This window comes from Mobula birostris, chromosome 31 (assembly GCF_030028105.1).
Source record: "Mobula birostris isolate sMobBir1 chromosome 31, sMobBir1.hap1, whole genome shotgun sequence".
Lineage (NCBI taxonomy): Eukaryota > Metazoa > Chordata > Chondrichthyes > Myliobatiformes > Myliobatidae > Mobula > Mobula birostris.
In genome coordinates, this window is record NC_092400.1 from 18,094,161 (window position 1) to 18,118,103 (window position 23,943).

The 23,943-nt window shown below is 42.9% G+C and overlaps 2 protein-coding genes across 2 annotated transcripts; both read right to left on the minus strand.

Moving 5' to 3' along the window:
• Positions 1-1,155: 1,155 nt before the first annotated feature.
• On the minus strand, positions 1,156-2,187 carry LOC140190721 (hydroxycarboxylic acid receptor 2-like). The gene has a single exon (XM_072247535.1). The coding sequence runs from the start codon at positions 2,185-2,187 to the stop codon at positions 1,156-1,158; it is 1,032 nt and encodes a 343-aa protein (XP_072103636.1).
• A 10,744-nt stretch (positions 2,188-12,931) lies between these two features.
• Positions 12,932-13,873, minus strand: LOC140190928 (hydroxycarboxylic acid receptor 3-like). The gene has a single exon (XM_072247894.1). The coding sequence runs from the start codon at positions 13,871-13,873 to the stop codon at positions 12,932-12,934; it is 942 nt and encodes a 313-aa protein (XP_072103995.1).
• Between the last annotated feature and the right edge of the window lie 10,070 nt (positions 13,874-23,943).

The window sequence follows — 23,943 nt, forward strand, 5'->3', positions numbered from 1 at the left end:
GTGTAACGTGGTGAGGCAGTTCAGTCTGTATTAAAGACATTCACTGCTGCCCTACTCATACTAATAAGTACCTGGCATACATATGCATGCACACACTTAAGGCACAGACATGTACATGACCACGTACTCGCACACAAACCATGTTCTTCCACATTCTGGACACCAGAATGCAAACGTCTGCATGTTTGTAATTGTGCACATGTGTGCATCTACCTGTTTAAGTTAATGTGGGTTAGTGTGAAATAATATGACAGAGGGCAGCAGGGGTACTTTAGTTCGATCCTGGGGGACAAAAAGACCCTGGATCTCAGTACCCTACATGTCTTTGGTTGTAAAGACGTTGTTCACAAGGAATGTTCGGTGTTCATGCCTATCAACACAGCTCTCCTGTGTTGTAGTTCTTTACAGCAAACAATGGTCCACAATACACATTTCCAAGGAATTAGAGCAAGTAAGCTGCTCTCGGGTCTTGGCCTGAAACGTCGACTGCACCTCTTCCTACAGATGCTGCCTGGCCTGCTGCGTTCACCAGCAACTTTGATGTAAGTTGCTATTGATTGACATTCCTGGATGGGTCCCAGCAGGTAAGCAAAATTATATTAACTTTATTAAATCAAAGAGTCTTTCGACAATAATCAGGGAACTTCATTGACACCAGTGAAACATAGGATCAGAATTGTGCCACTCGGCCCATCGAGTCTATTCCATCATTCCACCATGGTTGCTTTATTATTGCTCTGAACACCATTCTCCTGCCTCCACAACCCTATTAACCAAGACCCTATCAATCTCGGCTTTAAATATACCCAATGACTTGCCTCAATAGTCATCTGTGGTAACGAATTCCACAGAGTCGCCAATCTCTGGTTAAAGAAATTCCTCCACATTTGAGTTCTAAAGGCTGACCATCGTTCTTCAGTACTGATAGTCCTTCTTCATTCCAGATTTCAATTTTATTTACCAATACCAAATTCCCCAGTTTTGAACCGGCGCTGCACTTCCTGACTCTAATTCACTAGAAGAGGTCTTTTTTTTAGAATCAAGACTTGCCCGTTAAGATCGACTTATGACGCACCAAAATTTTCAGATGTGATCAACTTCTGCGTCCGCTCGCATTTCTCAGTTTTGCTTTGATCACATAACAATACAGAGCATCTAGTTCACGCCGACCGGGAGCGATTGGATGGCTGTCGATGAGCTCGTTTGCTGATCCACAATCTGCTCCTCTGTAGATGTTCCTTGTTCAGTGGATGATCTGCGACAGTTTAAATTAAGACCAAGTAGAGCTTTCTCCAAACCATCTTTAAACTGCGAAGTTGAAAAACAGTAAATAATGGGATTCACCACACTGTTCAGATACGTTATAAACAACGTATTGTAAAAGATATTCACTGCTGTGCGATACGACTTGCAGTCGAGTGGATTTCTTAGTTTAGTCACCAAAACCGCGACCACAGCAACACTGGTGGGCAAGAAGCAAATGACAAAAACTGCAGCCACAGCTATCACAAGTTTCACAGTTCGCTTATATTTAGCCCGCATTCCAGCTTCCATCTGCCGTAACCTCCAGATGACGGAGGACGTAGAGAACAGGATAACTGAAACTGGCGAAAGAAACTTAAAGAATATAAAAATAAAGTCAGTCCAAATTGCTGTGGGACTCAGAGCCCTGTTTATGCTGAAAGGCTCACAGTTTGTCACGTTGTGTTGTTCGAAGTGATGTTTGTCTATCAGCAAGTGCAAGCAAATAGCCACCGCTACAATCCACAGACCGCCTGCTATCATCACCGCACATCTTGTAGAGATCCTGTTTACCTTGTTGAGTGGATGGACCACCTTAAAGTAACGATCGATCGCAATAACCATGAGGAAGAAGACGCTGCTAATCCGGTTCAGGAAAATCATGAAAACGTTCACTCTACACAGTCCATCACCAAAAATCCAGTCTTTACCTCGGAGAAAATAATCAGCTCGAAAAGGTAGAAAGCAAATTAACAGAGTGTCCGCAATCAGGAGATTCAGTGAGTACACAATACTTGGTTTCCGGGACTTCACATGAACACAAAAGATCCAAAAAGCAATCGTATTTCCAACAAGCCCGAGGATGAATGCGATGATAATTACGGGTGCTTCATAGGACGAGTTAACGTCTTCACCAGAAGCACGTTGCTGGGTCGAGTTCGCCATTGTGCGAGAAAGCGGTCACACAGTCAATATGTTTCAGAGGGGAGCAAATGAAGTTGAACAAGCTGGTCGTCTTCGAATGAGTTTGTTCCCCTGTGGGTGGAGTATATGGGCGGAGTGAAATAGTCAGAGCACCAATAAGTTGAGCGGTCAAATCACTGACAATGTTCCGGGAAAACTAGAAGCATAATCATTCAAATTAAGAAGCAATAAAATACATTTAGCTTTTATTGCGAGGCTTAAAATTATGCAATACTTAATTTTGTTGTTGAGTGCTTGAACTAGTTTACATTAAAAATTAATTAATCATGGGGCATAATTTTAAGCTGATAGGAGGGAAGTGTAGTGGGGGCGACAGAGGCAGAGTTTTTTACGCAGCAAGGTTGGGTGCGAGGAACATGCTGTCAGGTTTGGTAGTAGAGGCACATACATCAGGGGCATTTCAGAACTGTTAGGCAGGCACGAGGATGATAGAAAAATGGAGGACTGTGCAGAAGGGAAGGGTTAGTCTGATCTCAAAATCGATTAAACCGTCGCCAACATTGTACTGTAATACATGTTTTTTTTTAAAAAAAAGGGGGCTGTTCTGTAACAGAAATCAACCCCAAAAATTATATCACTCTGTTATTGAAGTTATTCTTGCAAAATCTCCTGACGACAAATGATATCAAAATGCATTTGGATAAGAATTAAAAACAGAAACAAAGAAAACTCCCAGCATGTCAACTATTGAAAGAAGAGCTTATGCTTCAGTGTGTAGGTCTTCCTTTTTTTTTCGATTTCGGCAGTTTTTTGTTTTTTGACGTGGAGATGCCTCTCTGCACATCACCTGATATCAGTGAAGGTGCTCTATTTAACACACTCTTTTTTATTTTCAGGAAATATAATAGAGACGTCCTCTAGTTTGGGGAAGTGATCAGCCCGGAATGGGATCTGATAGCGCATTAACCAGAGACTAGATTCGGCGAATACACAACATTGTATTCGAATTTCATTATTTTTGAACACCAGGGGTATAGGTAGAGTAAATGCAAGCAGGAGTTTTCACTGAAATTGGGTGCGACGGCAATTAGATATCCTGGGCTCAGGGGGGAAACTGAAAAGTTTAAGGGGAACAGGAGGGGAAACTTCTTCACTCTGAGGGTCGTGAGAGTGTGGAACGAGCTGATAGCACAAGTGGTGCATGAAAGCTCAATTTAAAAGTTTAATAGAAGTTTGCATAGGTACGTGGATGGTAGAGCTGTGGAAGGCTGTGGTACCGGTGCAGGTCAATGCGAACAGGCAGATTAAATGGTTTCCTACGCAATAGATAGGCCAAAGGGCATTTTCTGTCCTGTACGTTTCTATGTTTCAGATTTTACATGAAGATAAAACATCTACAAAGCAGTTGCATTTCTTACTAGTCCTAGGCCGATTGTTGTAATAATTACTGGTGGGTTGTGAGCAGAATTGACTACCTCGATGGAGACACGTTGCTGGGCTGAATTGTCCATTGTTCCAAACGCCGCCGTAAACACAGTCACAGTCTCCGATACAAGAAAACTTATTCAAAGATGAAAATATCTGCATACAGCAAAATTCAGTACATGGATAAGTTGTGTCCAAAATTTATTAGCAGTGCTGCAAAGATTTAACTCAATGAAATACATCCAGCAATATTAACAGAATTTAATAGCTACTCGATATGATATTAGGGACTTAAACCATTTTTTGTCCTATCAAAGCTATGAAACTTTCTTTGTTATTCAGGGTTCAGTCCCAATTCAGTTGAAATGCACCTCCTCTACCTAAACTAAAGTTCCCCATTTGGAAGCCCACCCTACTCCAGCTCCTGTCACAAACGGGTAATTTGGTCCAACAGGTGCCCTCAATAAGAAAAGCAGAATATTACAGTACTCAAATCCATCTCCTTGATTACACAGAATTGCTGTTCCGTACACTTTACTCACAGAGTACAGAGAGACAACAGTATTCCCAGTATCGACTATCTGTTACCACAACGATCTGCTGAATGAAGGTTAAAAGTGATTTCTACTCTCCTTCATGCAACCTGGACATGATTTACCATGGTTGTAGGAGGGGAGGCAGCAATAGTTCCTCGGGCCACACTCCCACATGGTGTTAGTAACGTGGTGAGGCAGTTCAGTCTGTATTCAAGTCAGTCACTGCTGCCCTACTCATAGCAATAAATACCGGGCATACATATGCATGAACGCACTTAAGGCACAAATATATATGTGAGCACACACATGCAAACGCACAACCATGCATCAATCACAAAGTTCTTCCACATTCTAGTCACCCCAATGCAACTACCTGCATGCGTAAGTGTAAAATAATGGGACTACGGTCACCAGAAATATTTTGATTGGATTCTGGGGAGAAAAACAAACCTGCTGTCTCTCATGTCCTTGTTTGTAAAGATATTCTTCACAAGGAGTGTTCATATCTTTCAACACTGCCATCTTGTGTTGGGCGTCTATGCTGCAAACAATGATCCACGAAAGTCATTTCCAACGAATTCAAGATCAAATAAATTTAGGAGAGAGTAATTTTCCCAAGAACAGTCACATTGCCCTTATCAGCAGGTTTGACGACAATGCAAGAGTCAGTTTTATGCTTGGTTTAAAAAAATAACTGATCCTCTTGACCACGTCGGCTTTTTTTCATGCATTGAGTTCCAGCCACGTGAACCACCAGGTTCAAGAACAGTTACTACCCCTCAACCATCAGGCTCTTGAATTAAAAGAGAATAACTTGACTCATTCTATTTCTCGTGTTCCCACAACCACTGATTTCACGTTAAGGACGCTTTATCTTATTATTTCATGTTCTCGTTAGATATTGCTATTTACTTATATTTGAGTTTGCAGTCTGTTGTTCATCGATCCTGTTTACAGTTATGTGATCTATAGATTTGCTGAGTATGCCCGCAGGAAAAAGAATCTCAGGGTTGTATGTGGTGACACGTATGAGCTCCGATATTAAATTTTACTTTGAAATTTGAACATGATTGGCTGATTAGATTAATGAGCAAGGGACAGGTGTACCTAATAAAGTGGCCACTGGGTGTGTATTGGGATTTAGGCAAAAGTCCATACTGACCACTGTGAGTGGAAGGCTACTACAGGTACAGTACCTGATGACCAGAATTCCCAGGAGTCCTGCTGATCTCAATTTGGAAAAATACTTCTGATTCCAAAGGACCTCACAGAGATCAGAGCAGACCTGCAGTCAGATTATTTAACCAGTGGAAACAATAGCCTGTTGAAGATCAGCGGCACCAATCTGATCACTTGGACCTCTATCAAGTTTCCTCATATAGCCTGTGAGTTATCCTTAGGAGGAGACAATGGCGCCTTTGCTTGCACCTACGGAACAGCTCTATTTCCATCTTTAATATCTCTATTTTCCCCTTTCGGGGTACTTTTCACGATCCTGGCCTGGAGTTACACGCTGACTGCGGGAACCGCTCTTCGGCTTTCACGACTGGCCGTTATTCGATATGCCGGGGATGCAGCCTGAGAGAGTTAGCTCGCCTTCGGAGTTCCGGGATCTCGTGGCTCTGGAGACGGGCGGACCGAAGGTCGGTGCCTCTGCAGAAATCCGGTGTCGTGGGAGATGGAAGATCGAAAGCAGCGAGCTGGCTGCTGGCTGTGCACCTAGAGACCCAAGTTCTTTGGGCACAGAGCTCCAAAAAAGCGACGCAATGGACCTTTAACACCGTAAATCAGCGAGTTGTTTGTTATGTCTCCCCTCTCGCTGCGAAACGGAGACATCTCTTTTTCCCGTATTAGGGAGAGAGGTTTAACTGTCATTCAATCTTTGGGGGCACTCCTCTGTTTTCGTGGATGTTTGCGAAGAAAGAGGATTTCAGGATGTATGTTGTATAGATTTCTCTGACATTAACTGTACCTTTTGAAACAGTTGAAACTCCCAGTCCTCATGCTGAGACATACAAGCCTTTGTGTTGCAATGTTCCAGACAATCCTTCATTGCCATCTCCATTTCTACTTCACTGAAGGCCTTTAGCCTTCCTCCAGTCTTGGTGCCGTCTCTGTGGGCACGACTGCCTCAATCCACAAATGCAAGGTACCATCTGACTTTGGGAATCCCTGGCCCACAGCTGCTCAAAGTACAGAAGGGGCTTTCGTGATGGAACTGAGAAGCTCACTACACCCACCCAACACCCTGTCAGGAAGCACCTGCCAATCTGTGCAGGATCATAAAAGCATAACGTATCCTATTGGAATTAGGCTAAACAGACCAGTGAGTCTGCTCTACTACTTAAGCATGTCTGAGTTTCTGTTTGCAACTCCATTCTCCCTTCTTCATCCTATAACCCTTAACCCCACTTAATAATCAAGAACCTACAAATCTTTATCTTAAATACACTCAGTGATTTGACCTCCTCCACCCTATATGACAATGAATTCCAAAGATTCCCCACACACTGCCTGAGGAAATTCCCCATCTCAATTCTAGTGAGATGTCCCCTTATTCTGAGACTGTGCCCTTGGATACTAGATCATTGGATTCCCTCCTAATAATGCACAGAAACAGTTCTCAACACAAGGTAGCGGCAAATAGCCGGACCAACCCAGCGAAGGTATCGACACAGAGATAGTTCAAAACAACGATAGACAGTCCCTTATCTAGACGAAGCAAAGCTCCAGTCTTGCTCCAGCAGTAGAATTTGACAAGGTTGCAGGCAAGGCTCCAGACACAGGTTGCAGGCAAGGCTTCAGAAGGAAGGGGAAGGGAAGGGAACAGTTCGGCCTCAGGGTAACGGCAAAGATGGCTTGGCTTACCCAATGGAGGCAAGGACAGGAACGGGCAGATCCAACCACAGGGTAACGGCTAAGATGGCCTGACTTACCCCACGGAGGTGAGGACGGGATACTGATGAGATGAACCATTCCCTACACTCAAATCCAGAGCCACTTTTATTCCCAGTCACAAGACGAGCATCAGGTGCCTATGATTAAGCCCAACTGAAACAAGGGACAGCCGGAAGACCCGGAGTCCGGAGTTCATGGACCGGACCATGAACCGGTACTCGGATGTCACAGACCAGACTATGAAAATCTGACTGGATGAAGATCTATCCTGGTGTGCAATGGAGATGCAGAGGGACATGATGGGATCAGAGAAGAGGAAACAGTCAAAGCAGCAGAGGGCTTCAGAGGTATCACAGGCATCTGTGATCCCTTGGCTTGTAGGGAAGTAGTAGAATCAAACTGTGAGTTATAAAACTAATGCTGGAGGGCAAATAGAGTCTTCTAAGGAAATATGTCAGGGATTCCTATGAGAGATGAAAGCCTGATGCTCAGTGGTGGGTCGTGATCCTGTTGGAAATATGAGGAAAGCATCCAGGAGATGACGTTCAGGAAAGAGTAATTTGCACGAGCACTGACACACTGTCCTTGTCAGCAGGTATGACGACATTGCAGGAGTCATTCTTATTCAGGAGAGGGTTGCAAACTCAGGTTCACTAGGTTACAGCGAGCAAATTGAAATAATCAGTGTTGATTTGGCAGAGAGTGATGAATGGATCTGGAGAAGGAAAGGACTTTGAAGAGGGACCCAGTTCTGTGGAGGATTCTGGAAATGGGGAACCTCAGTGTTGAGAGTACCTGACCATGGGGACTCAGGTTTTTAAGCACTTCTCAAGAGAGTCTGGAGTCAAGCATCACTCGAGTTTCTCATGGGAATAGCAGTAGATGAATAGCCTGCTGTAAATTCCTCCTAGTGTTACACCATAAGGCCATAAAATATAGGTACAGAATTAGGCCATTTGGCCCATTGACTCTGCTCTGCCATTTCATCATGCCTGATCCATTTTCCCACTCAACCCCAACCTCCTGCCTTGTTTCCAATTCTTTTCATGCCCTGACTAATCGACAACCTATCAACCTCTGACTTTAATATACCCAATGCCCTGGCATCCACAGCCACCTGTGACAACGAATTGCACAGAGTGACCTCTCTCTGGAGAAAGAAATCATTCCTCATCTCCGTTTAAAAGGCTTCCTTCTATTCTGAAACTGTGCCTTCTGGTCTTACACGCCTCCACCAGAGGAAACATCTTCTCCACATACAAATTTGGTAGGTGGTAGAATGTGGCAGGAAGAAAATAGGATGTGGAGAGAATTTTTAAAATTTTTAATTAACTTAGCATTTGGGTAAATGGAGGTTTGACAGTCACCAGAAACATAATGGGGTAAATCGCTCATTCCTCACTGTGACATTGTGCTTTGCTAAGAGAATGAACAATATGTGTATCCAAAACCCAACAATTTTAAGTTGTTAGTTGCCATAAACCACATTCAACATGCACTTTGTCACACAAATGGAACTGTGGCAAGCCTCACTCTAAAGTACGTAGCTTCTTTCAGCTTCAGCTCTTTAACCATATTAGGAACAATTCCTCATTCCATTTCTTCACTCAGACTGACTCACTCCCTTCCCATCCAGGGAATGTGGTGCTAAACTGAAAGCAAGCCCAAATGGTCAGAGTGGAAGTGTGCCCTTACGTTCTCAGTAAGGCCACCAGTCTCAGGTGCCCTGTTCGCTGCCAGATCCAGAATGAATGTTGGCATCATTCACGTTCCTACTCACGGATAATAGTCTAGAAACAGCTACTGTGCATACGTAAAGGATTTGATCACAAGTTACAATACATTTAGTGGCCACTTTACTAGGTAAATCCTCAACCTAATAAAGAGGCCACTGAGTATATGTTCGTAGTCCTCTGCTGCTCCAGCCAATCTATTTCAAGGCTCGACATGTTCAGCATTCAGAGATGCTCATCTGCACAACGCTGTTGTAACACATAGTTATTGGAGTTCCTGTCCACAAGAACCTGTCTGGCCATTCTCCTCTGACCTCTCTCATTAACAAAACATTTTCACCAACAAAACTGCTTCTCACTGGATGTTTTTTGGTTTCTTGGTCCATTCTCTGTAACCTCTAGAGACTGTTGTGCGTGGAAGTCCCAAAGGTCAGCAGTTTCTGATATACTCAGTCCACCCCAACTGGCACCAACAATCATTCTATGGTCAAAGTCACTTAGATCACATTTCTTCCTCACTCTAATGTTTGGTTCAAACAACAATTGCATTGAGTTTCTACAACATGAACCACCAGGCTCAACAACAGTTGCTATCCCCCAAGGATCAAGCTCTCGAACAAAAGAGGATAACGACACTCATTATGTTTCTGCTGTTCCCACAACCAATGATCACACTTTAAGCACACTTTACCTTGATATTTCATGTTCACCTTATTTAGTGCTATTTATTTATATTTGCATTTGCACAGTTCCTGTGCTGTACTTCTCTATGATTTTAAATGAAATTATAATACTATACCTATAAAGAGTTGTCTTTCTGATTAGACCGAGGATAATTGTTCTATAATTACTGGTGGGCTATGAGAAGAATTGACAGCCTCACGAGAAATTCATTCCGGGGTTGATTTCTCCATTGTTCAAAACACAAAGGTAAACACAGTCACAACATTTCAGAGACAAGTGAATTTATTCAGAGTTATCATATATGAAGTTCTGCATACAGCAAAATCCAGAGCATTGATAATTTACATTCAAAGTATATTAACTTTGCTCCCGGAAAGAACAAGATTCAATGCAATGTATGCAAAAAGGCAATGTTACAACAGTCATGGTGGAATTCAATATGCAGGTAGATGGGGAAAATCAAGTTGGTGCTGCTGGATTACTGGAGTGAGGGGGGATTTCTAGAGTGCCTATGAGATGGCTTTCTAGAGCAGCTGGCGGTTGAGCCAGCTAGAAGACCAGCTATTCTGGATTGAGTGTTGTGCAATGAACCAGAATTGATGAGAAACCTTAAGGTAAAAGAAACCTCAGGGGCAAGTGATCATAATTTGATTGAATTCACCCGGAAACCTGAGAAGGAGAAGCTAAAGTCAGATCTATCAGTATTACAGTGGAGTAAATGGAATTACAGAAGCATGAGAGAGTTGTCCAGAATTGATTGGAAAAAAACACTGGCAGGGATGACAGCACAGCAGCAATGGCTGGAATTTCTGGAAGCTATTCTGAAGACTGAGGATATATATATATATATATATATCCCAGAGAAGAAGAAGTATTTTTAAAGGAAAGATGACAAATCATGGCTAACAAGAGAAGTCAAAGCCAACATGAAAGCCAAAGGGAGGGAATATAACAAAGTGAAAAGTAGTGGGAAATTGGAGATTTGGGGAGCTTTTAAAAAGCAACAGAAGGCAATAAGAATATCACTAGAAAGGTAAGGATGGGATACGGAAGTAAACTAACCAATAATATTAAAGAGTTTAATACCAACAGTTCCTTCAGATACATAAAGTGTAAAAGAGAGGCGAGAGTGGATATTGAACCATTGTAAATGATACTGGAGTGGTAGTAATGGGGGCCTATGAAATAGCAGAGAAACAGAGTAATTATTTGGCATCAAATTTTACTGTGGAAGACACTAGCAGGATGGTGGAGGCTCCAGGGACAGGGATCATGAAGTGTGTGAAGTTACCATGACCAGAGAGATGGTTCTTGGAAAGCTGGAAGGTCTGAAGGTAGATAAGTTACCTAGACCAGATAGTGTACACCCCAGGGGTCTGAAAGAAGTGTCTGAAGAGATTGTGGAGGTATTAGTCATGATCTTTCAAGAATCACTAGCTTCTGGAATGGTTCTGGAAGATGGGAAAATTGCCAATGTCACTCCACTCTTCAAGAAAGGTGAGAGGAAGAAAAAGGAAACTATAGGCCAGTTCATCTCACCTCAGGGTTGGGAAGATGTCAAGAGTTGATTATTAAAGATGAGGTCTCAGGTGGCTGGTAAATTGGTCCAGCAGATGCCCTCAGTGAAATGAGCAGAATATTATTCAAATCCATCCAATTAAATATATTTAATTGCAGTTCCATGCACTTTACTCACAGAGTACAGAGAGATAACAACATTCCCCGAGTAGGTTTTCTGTTACCACAAATATCTGCTGAATGGAAGTTAAAAGTGAGTTCTGCTCTCCTTCATGCAGCCTGGCCATGATTCCCCATGCTTCTGGGAGGAGAGGTAGCAACAGTCTCTCAGGCCACACTCCATAATGATGTTTCTAATGTGGTGAGGCAGTTCAGTCCATATTAAAGTCATTCGCTGCTGCACAGCTGCCCTACTCATAGTTCTCAATAACTAGCGTACCTCTGCATACAAGCATGCATGCACTTAAATCACAAATATATATGTGAGCACACACATGCACACACGACCGTTCATCACAAAGTTCTTCCACATTCTAGCCTCCCCAATCCAACTATCTGCATGTGGGCAATCGTGCACCTGTGCATATACGTGTTGAAGTTCAGTCAGGTATGTGTGAAGTAATGGGGTAAATTACACCAGAAATATTTTGATAGGATTCCAGGGACAAAAAAAAAAACAATCTGCTATCTCAGTTTCTCACATGCCCTTGTCTGTAAAGACATTCTTCACTAGGAATGTTCGGTGTTCATTCCTTTCAACACTGCCCTCTTGTGTTGGAGTTCTTTGCTGCAAACAATGATCCAGAACAGTCATTTCCAGAGAGTTAGAGCAAGTAAATCGCTGTCGGTTGACATTCCCAGATGGAGCCGACCAGGTTAGCAAGATTACTTTAACTTTAGTATACCAGAGAGGTTTTTACAATACTCTGGTAACTTCGTTGACACCGATAAGACATAGGAGCAGAATTGGGCTAGTCGGCCCATCAATTCTGCTCCATCATTCCATCATGATTGATTTATTATTCTTCTCAACCCCATTCTCCTGTCACCTCCCTATAACCTTCGATGTTCTGATTAATCAAGAACCCATCTGCCTCCACTTTAAAAACACCCAATGATTTCACCGCCAGTTATCTGTGGCAAAGAATTCACCCTCTGGTTACAGAAGTGCATACTCATCTCTATTGTAAATGCTGATCATCCATCTTCAATACAGATAACCTCTTTTCATTCCAGATTTCAAATTTGGAAATAAATTCCCTAATTTTGAACCAGCGCTTCCGTTCCTATCTCCAGCTCACTCGGAGATTTTTTTTTAAGAATCCGGTTCCAGTACCATCAGGATATGACTGCATGCAGTTTGGCTCCATCCCAGCAACTGCTAACATCACTTTCCTCCTGACTGAAAGTCCACAGGTAGGGTTGTTCTTGGATGAATAAATTACTGCTGATTCTGATGGACAGTCCAGCAACCTTCTACCACTATAACGAGTAGAAGCCAGCTACAAAAGAGACACGGAGGCTGAGTTCATCTGTGGAAGCGGCTGTTTATATGGAAAGAGGATATCTTAAATACCCATACACAACACAGAACACTTTCCTTTAAACCAGGGTTTCCAACATGTGGTCCACCACCCCCCGTTTAATTGTAAGGCCCCATGGCATACAAAAGAATGGGAAAACTGCTTGAAAGTAAGGAAAAGTTTCTTAAGGAATAAGCTCTGAAATAAACTAAGCTTCGTAGAGATAAGATGCAATTTCTTCTCTACATAAAGGGTAGTGTCTTACGGAATTTGTTCGTTAAGATCGACTTATCCCTCACAAAAATATTACCATTTGATCACTTTCTCCTTTCGGGCGCATTAATCAGCTTTGCTTTAAGGGCATCTAGTTCACGCAGAGCGGGAGCCATCAGAAAGCGGTTACAGAGCTCGTTTGCTGATCCAAAGTCCGGCGCTCTTTGGATGTTCCTTATACAGTGGTTGATCTGCAACAGTTTAAATTAAGACCAAGAGCTTTCTCCAAAGCATGTTGAAACTGCGAGGTTGAAAAATAGTAAATAATGGGATCGACCACACTGTTCAGATACGTTATAAACAACGTATTGTAAAATATATTCACTGCTGTGTGATACGACTTGCAGTCAGATGGACTTAGTTTAGTCACCAAAACCGCAACCACAGCAACACTGGTGGGCAAGAAAAAAATGACAAAAACCGCAGCCACGGCTATCACAAGTTTCACAGTTCGCTTATATTTAGCCCGCATTCCAGCTTCCATCTGCCGTAACCTCCAGATGATGGAGGACGTAGAGAACAGGATAACTGAAACTGGCAAAAGAAACTTAAAGAATATAAAAATAAAGTCAGTCCAAACTGTTGTGGGACTCAGAGCCTTGTTTATGCTGAAAGGCTCACAGTTTGTCAGGTTGTGTTGTTCGAAGAGATGTTTGTCTATCAGCAAGTGCAAGCAAATAGCCACCGCTACAATCCACAGACCGCCTGCTATCATCACCGCACACCTTGTAGAGATCTTGTTTACCTTGTGGAGTGGATGGACCACCTTAAAATAACGATCGATCGCAATAACCATGAGGAAAAAGATGCTGCCAATCCGGTTCAGGGAAATCATGAATATGTTCAGTCGACACAGTCCATCACCAAATCTCCAGTCCTTCCCTCGGATAAAATAAACAGCCCGAAAAGGTAGACAGCACATTAACAGAGTGTCCGCAATCATGAGATTCAGTGAATACACAATACTTGGTTTCCGCGACTTCACATGAACACAAAAGATCCACAAAGCAATCGTATTTCCAGCAAGCCCGAGGATTAATGTGATAATAATTACGGGCGGGTTGTAGGATGAGTTAACATCTTCACCAAAAGCACATTGCGGGGTCGAGTTCGCCATTGTGCGAAAAAGTCAAGTTGTGTCCGGGGAGAGCAAACTCGATCAGAGACGAACAACATGTAAAGTTGATCTTCGAATGTGTTTGTTTCCCTGTGGGTGAAGTATATGGGCGGGGTGAAATAGTCAGAGCACCAATAAATTGTGCGATCGAATCATCAATTCCAGGAAAACTAGAAGCATCAGCGTTTAAATTAAGCAGCAAACAATGAAATATATTTAGCTTTCGTTGCCAGGCATAAAATTGTACAATACTTAGTTTTGCTGTTGAATGCTTGAATAATTTTATATTAAAATTAATGAGACGTAATTTTATGCTGATTGGAGGAAAGTGTAGGGGGACGTCGGAGGCAGAGTTCTTTACGCAGCAAGGTTGGGTGCGAGGAACACGCTGTCAGGTTTGGTGGTAGAGGCAGATACATTAGGGGCATTTCAGAAACTGTTAGGCAGGCACATGGATGATAGGAAAATGGAGGACTGTGCAGAAGGGAAAAGTCAGACTGATCTCAAAGTCGATTAAAATGTCGCCAACATTGTACTGTAATACGACATGTTCTTTAAAAAGGGGGCTGTTCTGTAATAGAAATCAACCCCAAAAATTATATCACTCTGTTATTGAAGTTATTCTTGCAAAATCTCCTGACGACAAATGATATCAAAATGCATTTGGATAAGAATTAAAAACAGAAACGAAGAAAACTCCCAGCATGTCAACTATTGAAAGAAGAGCTTATGCTTCAGTGTGCAGGTCTTCCTTTTTTTGTTTCGATTTCGGCAGTTTTTTGTTTTTTGACGTGGAGATGCCTCTCTGCACATCACCTGATATCAGCGAAGGTGCTCTATTTAACACACTCTTTTTATTTACAGGAAATATAATAGAGACGTCCTCTGGTTTGGGGAAGTGATCAGCCCGGAATGGGATCTGACAGCGAATTAACCAGAGACTAGATTCGGCGAATACACGACATTGTATTCGGATTTCATTATTTTTGAACACCAGGGGTATAGGTAGAGTAAATGCAAGCAGCGGTTTTCACTGAAATTGGGTGCGACGGCAATTAGATATCCTGGGCTCAGGGGGGAAACTGAAAAGTTTAAGGGGAACAGGAGGGGAAACTTCTTCACTCGGAGGGTCGTGAGAGTGTGGAACGAGCTGATAGCACAAGTGGTGCATGAAAGCTCAATTTAAAAGTTTAATAGAAGTTTGCATAGGTACGTGGATGGTAGAGCTGTGGAAGGCTATGGTACCGGCGCAGGTCAATGCGAACAGGCAGATTAAATGGTTTCCTACGCAATAGATAGGCCAAAGGGCATTTTCTGTCCTGTACGTTTCTATGTTTCAGATTTTACATGAAGATAAAACATCTACAAAGCAGTTGCATTTCTTACTAGTCCTAGGCCGATTGTTGTAATATTTACTGGTGGGCTGCGAGCAGAATTGACTACCTCGATGGAGGCACGTTGCTGGGCTGAATTGTCCATTGTTCCAAACGCCGCCGTAAACACAGTCACAGTCTCCGATACAAGAAAACTTATTCAAAGATGAAAATATCTGCATACAGCAAAATTCAGTACATCGGTAAGTTGTGTCCAAAATTTTCTTAGCAGTGCTGCAAAGATTTAACTCAATGAAATACATCCAGCAATATTAACAGAATTTAATAGCTACTCGATATGATATTACGTACATAAACCATTTTTTGTCCTATCAAAGCTATGAAACTTTCTTTGTTATTCAGGGTTCACTCCCAATTCAGTTGAAATGCACCTTCTCTACCTAAACTAAAGTTCCCCATTTGGAAGCCCACCCTACTGCTTCTCCTGTACAAACGGGTAATTTGGTCCAACAGGTGCCCTCAATGAGATAAGCAGAATATTACAGTACTCAAATCCATCTCCTTGATTATACAGAACTGCTGTTCCATACACTTTACTCACAGAGTACAGAGAGACCACAGTATTCCCAGTATCGACTATCTGTTACCACAACGATCTGCTGAATGAAGGTTAAAAGTGATTTCTACTCTCCTTCATGCAACCTGGACATGATTTACCATGGTTGTAGGAGGGGAGGCAGCAATAGATCCTCGGGCCACACTCCCACATGGTGTTAGTAACGTGGTGAGGCAGTTCAGTCTGTATTCAAGTCAGTCACTGCTGCCCTACTCATAGCAATAAATACCGGGCATACATATGCATGAACGCACTTAAGGCACAAATATATATGTGAGCACACACATGCAAACGCACAACCATGCATCAATCACAAAGTTCTTCCACATTCTAGTCACCCCAATGCAACTACCTGCATGCGTAAGTGTAAAATAATGGGACTACGGTCACCAGAAATATTTTGATTGGATTCTGGGGAGAAAAACAAACCTGCTGTCTCTCATGTCCTTGTTTGTAAAGATATTCTTCACAAGGAGTGTTCATATCTTTCAACACTGCCATCTTGTGTTGGGCGTCTATGCTGCAAACAATGATCCACGAAAGTCATTTCCAACGAATTCAAGATCAAATAAATTTAGGAGAGAGTAATTTTCCCAAGAACAGTCACATTGCCCTTATCAGCAGGTTTGACGACAATGCAAGAGTCAGTTTTATGCTTGGTTTAAAAAAATAACTGATCCTCTTGACCACGTCGGCTTTTTTTCATGCATTGAGTTCCAGCCACGTGAACCACCAGGTTCAAGAACAGTTACTACCCCTCAACCATCAGGCTCTTGAATTAAAAGAGAATAACTTGACTCATTCTATTTCTCGTGTTCCCACAACCACTGATTTCACGTTAAGGACGCTTTATCTTATTATTTCATGTTCTCGTTAGATATTGCTATTTACTTATATTTGAGTTTGCAGTCTGTTGTTCATCGATCCTGTTTACAGTTATGTGATCTATAGATTTGCTGAGTATGCCCGCAGGAAAAAGAATCTCAGGGTTGTATGTGGTGACACGTATGAGCTCCGATATTAAATTTTACTTTGAAATTTGAACATGATTGGCTGATTAGATTAATGAGCAAGGGACAGGTGTACCTAATAAAGTGGCCACTGGGTGTGTATTGGGATTTAGGCAAAAGTCCATACTGACCACTGTGAGTGGAAGGCTACTACAGGTACAGTACCTGATGACCAGAATTCCCAGGAGTCCTGCTGATCTCAATTTGGAAAAATACTTCTGATTCCAAAGGACCTCACAGAGATCAGAGCAGACCTGCAGTCAGATTATTTAACCAGTGGAAACAATAGCCTGTTGAAGATCAGCGGCACCAATCTGATCACTTGGACCTCTATCAAGTTTCCTCATATAGCCTGTGAGTTATCCTTAGGAGGAGACAATGGCGCCTTTGCTTGCACCTACGGAACAGCTCTATTTCCATCTTTAATATCTCTATTTTCCCCTTTCGGGGTTCTTTTCACGATCCTGACCTGGAGTTACACGCTGACTGCGGGAACCGCTCTCGGGGTTTCACGACTGGCCGTTATTCGATATGCCGGGGATGCAGCCTGATAGAGTTAGCTCGCCTTCGGAGCTCTGGGATCTCGTGGCTCTGGAGACGGGCGGACCGAAGGTCGGTGCCTCTGCAGAAATCCGGTGTCGTGGGAGATGGAAGATCGAAAGCAGCGAGCTGGCTGCTGGCTGTGCGCCCAGAGACCCGAGTTCTTTGGGCACAGAGCTCCGAAAAAGCGACGCAATAGACTTTTAACATCGTAAATCAGCGAGTTGCTTGATATGTCTCCCCTCTCGCTGCGAAACGGAGACATCTCTTTTTCTCTTATTAGGGAGAGAGGTTTAACTGTCATTCATTCTTTGGAGGCACTCCGCTGTTTTCATGGATGTTTGCGAAGAAAAAGGATTTCAGGATGTGTGTTGTATACATTTCTCTGATATTAAATGTACCTTTGAAACCTTTGAAATCCCCAGTCCTCATGCTGAGACATACAATCTGAATTCAAGCCTTTGTGTTGCAATGTTCCAGACAATCCTTCATTGCCATCTCCATTTCTACTTCACTGAAGGCCTTTAGCCTTCCTCCAGTCTTGGTGCCGTCTCTGTGAGCACAACTGCCTCATTCCACAAATGCAAGGTACCATCTGACTTTGGGGATCCCTGGCCCACAGCTGCTCAAAGTACAGAAGGGGCTTTCATGATGGAACTGAGAAGCTCATGCCCATACTTCAGAACCGCAAGGTGGAGCACAGCACCTCACCTACACCCACCCAACACCCTGTCAGGAAGCACTTGCCAATCTGTGCAGGATCATAAAAGCATAAGGTATCCGATTGGAATTAGGCTAAACAGACCAGCAAATCTGCTCTACTACTTAAGCATGTCTGAGTTTCTGTTTGCAACTCCATTCTCCCAACTTCATCCTATAACTGTTAACCCCACTTAATAATCAAGAACCTACAAATCTTTATCTTAAATGCACTCAATGATTTGACCTCCTCCACCCTATATGACAATGAATTCCAAAGATTCCCCATACTCTGCCTGAGGAAATTCCTCATCTCAGTTCTAGTGAGATGTCCCCTTATTCTGAGACTGTGCCTTTGGGTACTAGATCATTGGATTCTCTCCTAATAATGCACAGAAACAGTTCCCAACACAAGGTAGCGGCAAATGGCCGGACCAACCTAGCGAAGGTATCGACACAGAGACAGTTCAAAACAATGACAGACAGTTCCTTATCTAGACGCAGCAAGGCTACAGTCTTGCTCCGGCAGTAGAACTTGACAAGGTTGCAGGTAAGGCTTCAGAAGGAAGGGGAAGGGAAGGGAACAGTTCAGCTCAGGGTAACGGCAAAGACGGCCTGGCTTACCCAACGGAGGCAAGGACAGGAAGGGACAGATCCAACCATAGGGTAACAGCAAAGACAGCCTGACTTACCCCATGGAGGCAAGGACAGGATACTGATGAGACGAACCAGCCCCTACACTTCTTCTTCTTTTTTTTGTTTAATGGCGGTTGGCAACCAGCTTTCAGTGCATTACTGCCATCTGCTAGACTTGTGGTGTTCCAACCAAATATGTCCTGGAGTTCAAACAACAGGAATTCTGCAGATGCTGGAAATTCAAGCAACACACATCAAAGTTGCTGGTGAACGCAGCAGGCCAGTCAGCATCTCTAGGAAGAGGTACAGTCGACGTTTCAGGCCGAGACCCTTCATTCTGGAGTTCTCTACTTTAAACATTCTAGTTCAACCTGCAGTTATTTATTCGCATCACTCTGTAGTTCCAATTCTCGTGAATGCTTAATGCGCTCATTAGATAATGCCGCAAACTGCTATTCTTCCCTAATTATGTCACGTTTTCGCGTAGTCGCATTACCTCAATTACATTGATTTCATCTACAACACTTGTAAGACAAAAACCTTGTTAAAGAATAGTAATTATCACACGTTATACTTTCAAACTTCTTGTTTTGCCAAGTCTATCTGCTTTTTCAGGTTTTCCTTTATTTGGATCGTAGCCTGCAGTTGATTGCTGAGACCTCGGAGTTCTTCTTCATTTGCTTCCGTGTTTTCATTTTATAATCTGAATGTAGATAATTCACTTTGCAACAAATTCTTTTTCCTTTTGTATCCTTGTAATAATTTCCTCCATTTTCCAATCTCTTTCCAACTCACCGTTGTTCTTGTCGGGTACTTCTGTTTGTTGTTGTAGTTCTGCACATTTACCCTGGGCTTCAACCATAAAATCTGAGGATTTTCCTTAAGTTCTGAAACATTTCTTAAATTTTTGACCATTTGCAATAAGTATACTGCCATTGAGATTCCATCTCCCCTGCCTGTGAACTGTTGTATCCTCCATTCAGCATTTCTTTGACTTCTTCCCACCTAATTCCTTTAATACCAAGATACTTTTCAGCAGACTTGACGATAATTTTAATTTTCTCAGTCCTTTTGCTTGTTTGCGCTGAACAATTAATTACATCCACCATAAAAAGCATGAACTCCTTTCTACTCATTAATAGTGTATCCTTATTTTTCATATTACAGCTCTCACAATTCACTAGTTTATTATTGCCTGTATTTGTTTGCTTGACAGCCTTTTTTCATCAAATTCTTTCACTGCCTCCGCATAACTGATTCCTTGAGTTACTTTTACATATTGTATCTCAGCCGCCTTCTTGCTATAAATGCACCCTCGATAAGCTGCGCTGTGTTCCTCGCCACAATTGCAGCATTTCAGCCTAGCGCTCGCTTCACATTTCCCATATTCATGTATTCCAGCGCATCTCCCACATCTTTGTTTTTCTCTGCAGACCACCGCAATGTGCCCGAATTTCTGACATTTATAGCATCTTAAAGGCGGTGGTATATATATTCTAACCGCATAACACATATACCCTAAGTAAACATTAGTCGGCAATACCTCCATCAAAGTTAATCATTACCTATAAACTACCACACTTTTTCCCATTTCTTGTAACTTTCAAACATTTGGCCTCAATAATTTTTGCTCCTTTTATGTTCTGTTTAATCTCATCCATAGTAACTTTTGTTGATATCCCCAAAATAACTCCTTCAGTCCACTTTCTATTGTTGGGTATCAAGCATTGTACTTCTTTGCTGTCTATTTTACATAAACATCACTTTACCTTGCTGAAAACTATCCCGACAAATCACTGATAGCGATCCATTTCATAAAGTCTTTGCTCCTTTAATCTCACCTAGAATTTTGTTGAGCATCTTCATCAAATGAATCAGGTTCCACTCACCAAATAACATCCCATCTTCACTTAGTTTTATAATTGCTTTAATTTCATCTTCTTTCCATTGTTTTGCTGTCCTGCTTTGATCATCCACTGATTCCTCAGAGTTTGATATCCCGTACCTCTGCTTACTTTTCTTCCTCCTTTCATTCTGTTCCTCTTTCCCACCGACCTTCATCTCCAGTTCACTTCCACTCTCGCCAAAAACTTCCTTCAACATGCTGGGCTCTTTCCTTGATGTTCTCTCTCTCTGCCATTTTCCAGTCATAACTCAACTTAACCACAGTTCACCAGACTCAGCACAGCCAGCCACCTATGCTAAATGCTGCATTGCAATCCCAGCCCCTACACTCAAACCCAGGGCCACTTATATTCCCAGCCACAAGACGAGCATCAGGTGCCTTTGATTAAGCCCAACTGAAACAAGGGACAGCCGGAAGACCCGGAGTCCGGAGTCCACAGTCCACAGACCGGACTATGAAAATCTGAATGGATGAAGATCTATCCTGGTGCGCAATGGAGATGCAGAGGGACATGATGGGACATGATGGCAGCAGAGGGCTTCAGAGGTATCACAGGCATACGTGATCCCTTGGCTTGTAGGGAAGTAGTAGATACAAACTGTGAGTTATAAAACTAATGCTGGAGGGTAAATGGAGTCTTCTGAAGAAATATGTCAGGGATTCCTATGAGAGATGAAAGCCTGATGCTCAGTGGTGGGTCGTGATCCTGTTGGAAATATGAGAAAGTGTCCAGGAGATGACATTCAGGAGAGAGTAATTTGCACGAGCACTGACACACTTTCCTTGTCAGCAGGTCTGACGACAATGCAGGAGTCATTCTCACTGAGGAGAGTGTTGCAAATTCAGATTCACTCGGTTAGAGCGAGCAAATTGAAATAATCAGAGTTCAGTTGGCAGAGAGCGATGAATGGATCTGGAGAAGGAAAGGACTTTGAAGAGGGACCCAGTTTTGTGGAGGATTCTGGAAATGGGGAACCTCAGTGTTGAGAGTACCTGACCATGGGGACTCAGGTTTTTAAGCACTTCTCAAGAGAGTCTGGAGTCAAGCATCACTCGAGTTTCTCATGGGAATAGCAGTAGATGAATAGCCTGCTGTAAATTGCTCCTAGTGTTATCCCATAAGGCCATAAGATATAGGTACAGAATTAGGCCATTTAGCCCATTGACTCTGCTCTGCCATTTCATCGTGGCTGATCCATTTTCCCTCTCAACCCCAATCTCCTTCCTTGTTTCCAATTCTCTTCATGCCCTGACTAATCGAGAACCTCTGACTTTAATATACCCAATGCCCTGGCATCCACAGCCACCTGTGACAACGAATTGCACAGAGTGACCTCTCTCTGGAGAAAGAAATCGTTCCTCATCTCCATTTAAAAGGCTTCCTTCTATTCTAAAGCTGTGCCTTCTGGTCTTACACGCCCCCATCAGAGGAAACATCCTCTCCACATACAAATTTGGTAGGTGGTAGAATGTGGCAGGAAGAAAATAGGATGTGGGGAGAATTTTAAAAAATTTTAATTAACTTTAGCATTTGGGTAAATGGAGGTTTGACAGTCACCAGAAACATAATGGGGTAAATCGCTCATTCCTCACTGTGATATTGTGCTTTGCTAAGAGAATGAACAATATGTGTATCCAAAACCCAACAATTTTAAGTTGTTAGTTGCCATGAACCACACTGAACATGCACTTTGTCACACAAATGGAACTGTGGCAAGCCTCACTCTAAAGCAGGGGTCCCCAGGTACTGGGCCGCAAAGCATGCGCTACCAGGCCATGAGGAAACGATATGATTTGGCGATATGCGTCAGCTGCACCTTTCCTCATTCCCTGTCACGCCCACTGTTGAGCCATTATGCACGCGAGGTCATTACCCGTGCGTCATCCATGTCAGCGCAGGAAGGAGATCAACTCCTCCAGCTTGTAAATGACGGCCGGCTGGAAAGTATGTTTGACATAACATCTCTGCCAGCATTCCGGATCAAAGTCAGGGCTAAGAATCCTGAGATAGTCAGGAAAGGACTGAAAACATTGCTTCCATTTCCAACATATCTCTGCAATGAATGCAACGAAAACTAAGTTGCAGAATAGACTGGACATAAGGATTTCCCTTCAAGTATCGCTGTCTCCCATCACCCCTCGATAGGACCGTCTTGTTGCAGGGAACAAGTATTCAGCCCAGGGCTCCCACTGAATCAGCGATATTAGTGTGTTGCAATGATTTTATATGTTCATACGGGGAAAATATGTGCTGTGCATTTAATATCCAAACGTTACTTAAAATGTTATGATGCTATTGACTTATATTACCATATAACAATTACAGCATGGAAACGGGCCATCTCTGCCCTTCTAGTCCGTGCCGAACGTTTACTCTCACCTAGTCCCACCGACCTGCACTCAGCCCATAACCCTCCATTCCTTTCCTGTCCATATACATATCCAATTTTTCTTTAAAAGATAATATCGAACCTGTTTCTGCCACTTCCACTGGAAGTTCGTTCAACACTTACTTCAAGCTCCCCTGTCCTCCCCTGATAATTGACTGATCACTATATTCATGCGGGGAAAATATGCGCTGTGTGTTTAATATTAAATTCGTTAGAGAAACCTTTTAGAAACAAAATTGAGTGTATTAGCCACTTATCACCTACATTCCGGTCATGATTAACAGACACCCCCCCCCCCCCGCCCGAACAGAATCGCCAAAAACCATTTGTAGAAAAAAATCAGCAAGTACACGCATGCGCACTGGTGCCCGCGCAAGGCTTCATGGTCATTGCAGTCTTTCTCGGGGTATACCCAACGTATTTGACTGCTACTCTTGTCCGTTAGCAAACATTCCCCCCCCCCCACCCCACCGGGTCGGCCGGTCCGCCAAAACATTGTCAATATTAAACCGGTCCGCAGTGCAAAACAGGTTTGGGACCCCTGCTCTAAAGTTCGTAGCTTCTTTCACCGTCAGCTCTTTAACCATATTAGGAACAATTCCTCATTCCATTTCTTCACTCAGACTGACTCACTCCCTTCCCATCCAGGGAATGTGGTGCTAAACTGAAAGCAAGCCCAAATGGTCAGAGTGGAAGTGTGCCCTTACGTTCTCAGTAAGGCCACCAGTCTCAGGTGCCCTGTTCGCTGCCAGATCCAGAATGAATGTTGGCATCATTCACATTCCTACTCAAGGATAATAGCCTAGAAACAGCTACTGTGCATACGTTAAGGATTTGATCACAAGTTACAATAAACGCAGTGGCCACTTTACTAGGTAAATCCTCGACCTAATAAAGAGGTCACTGAGTATATGTTTGTAGTCCTCTGCTGCTCCAGCC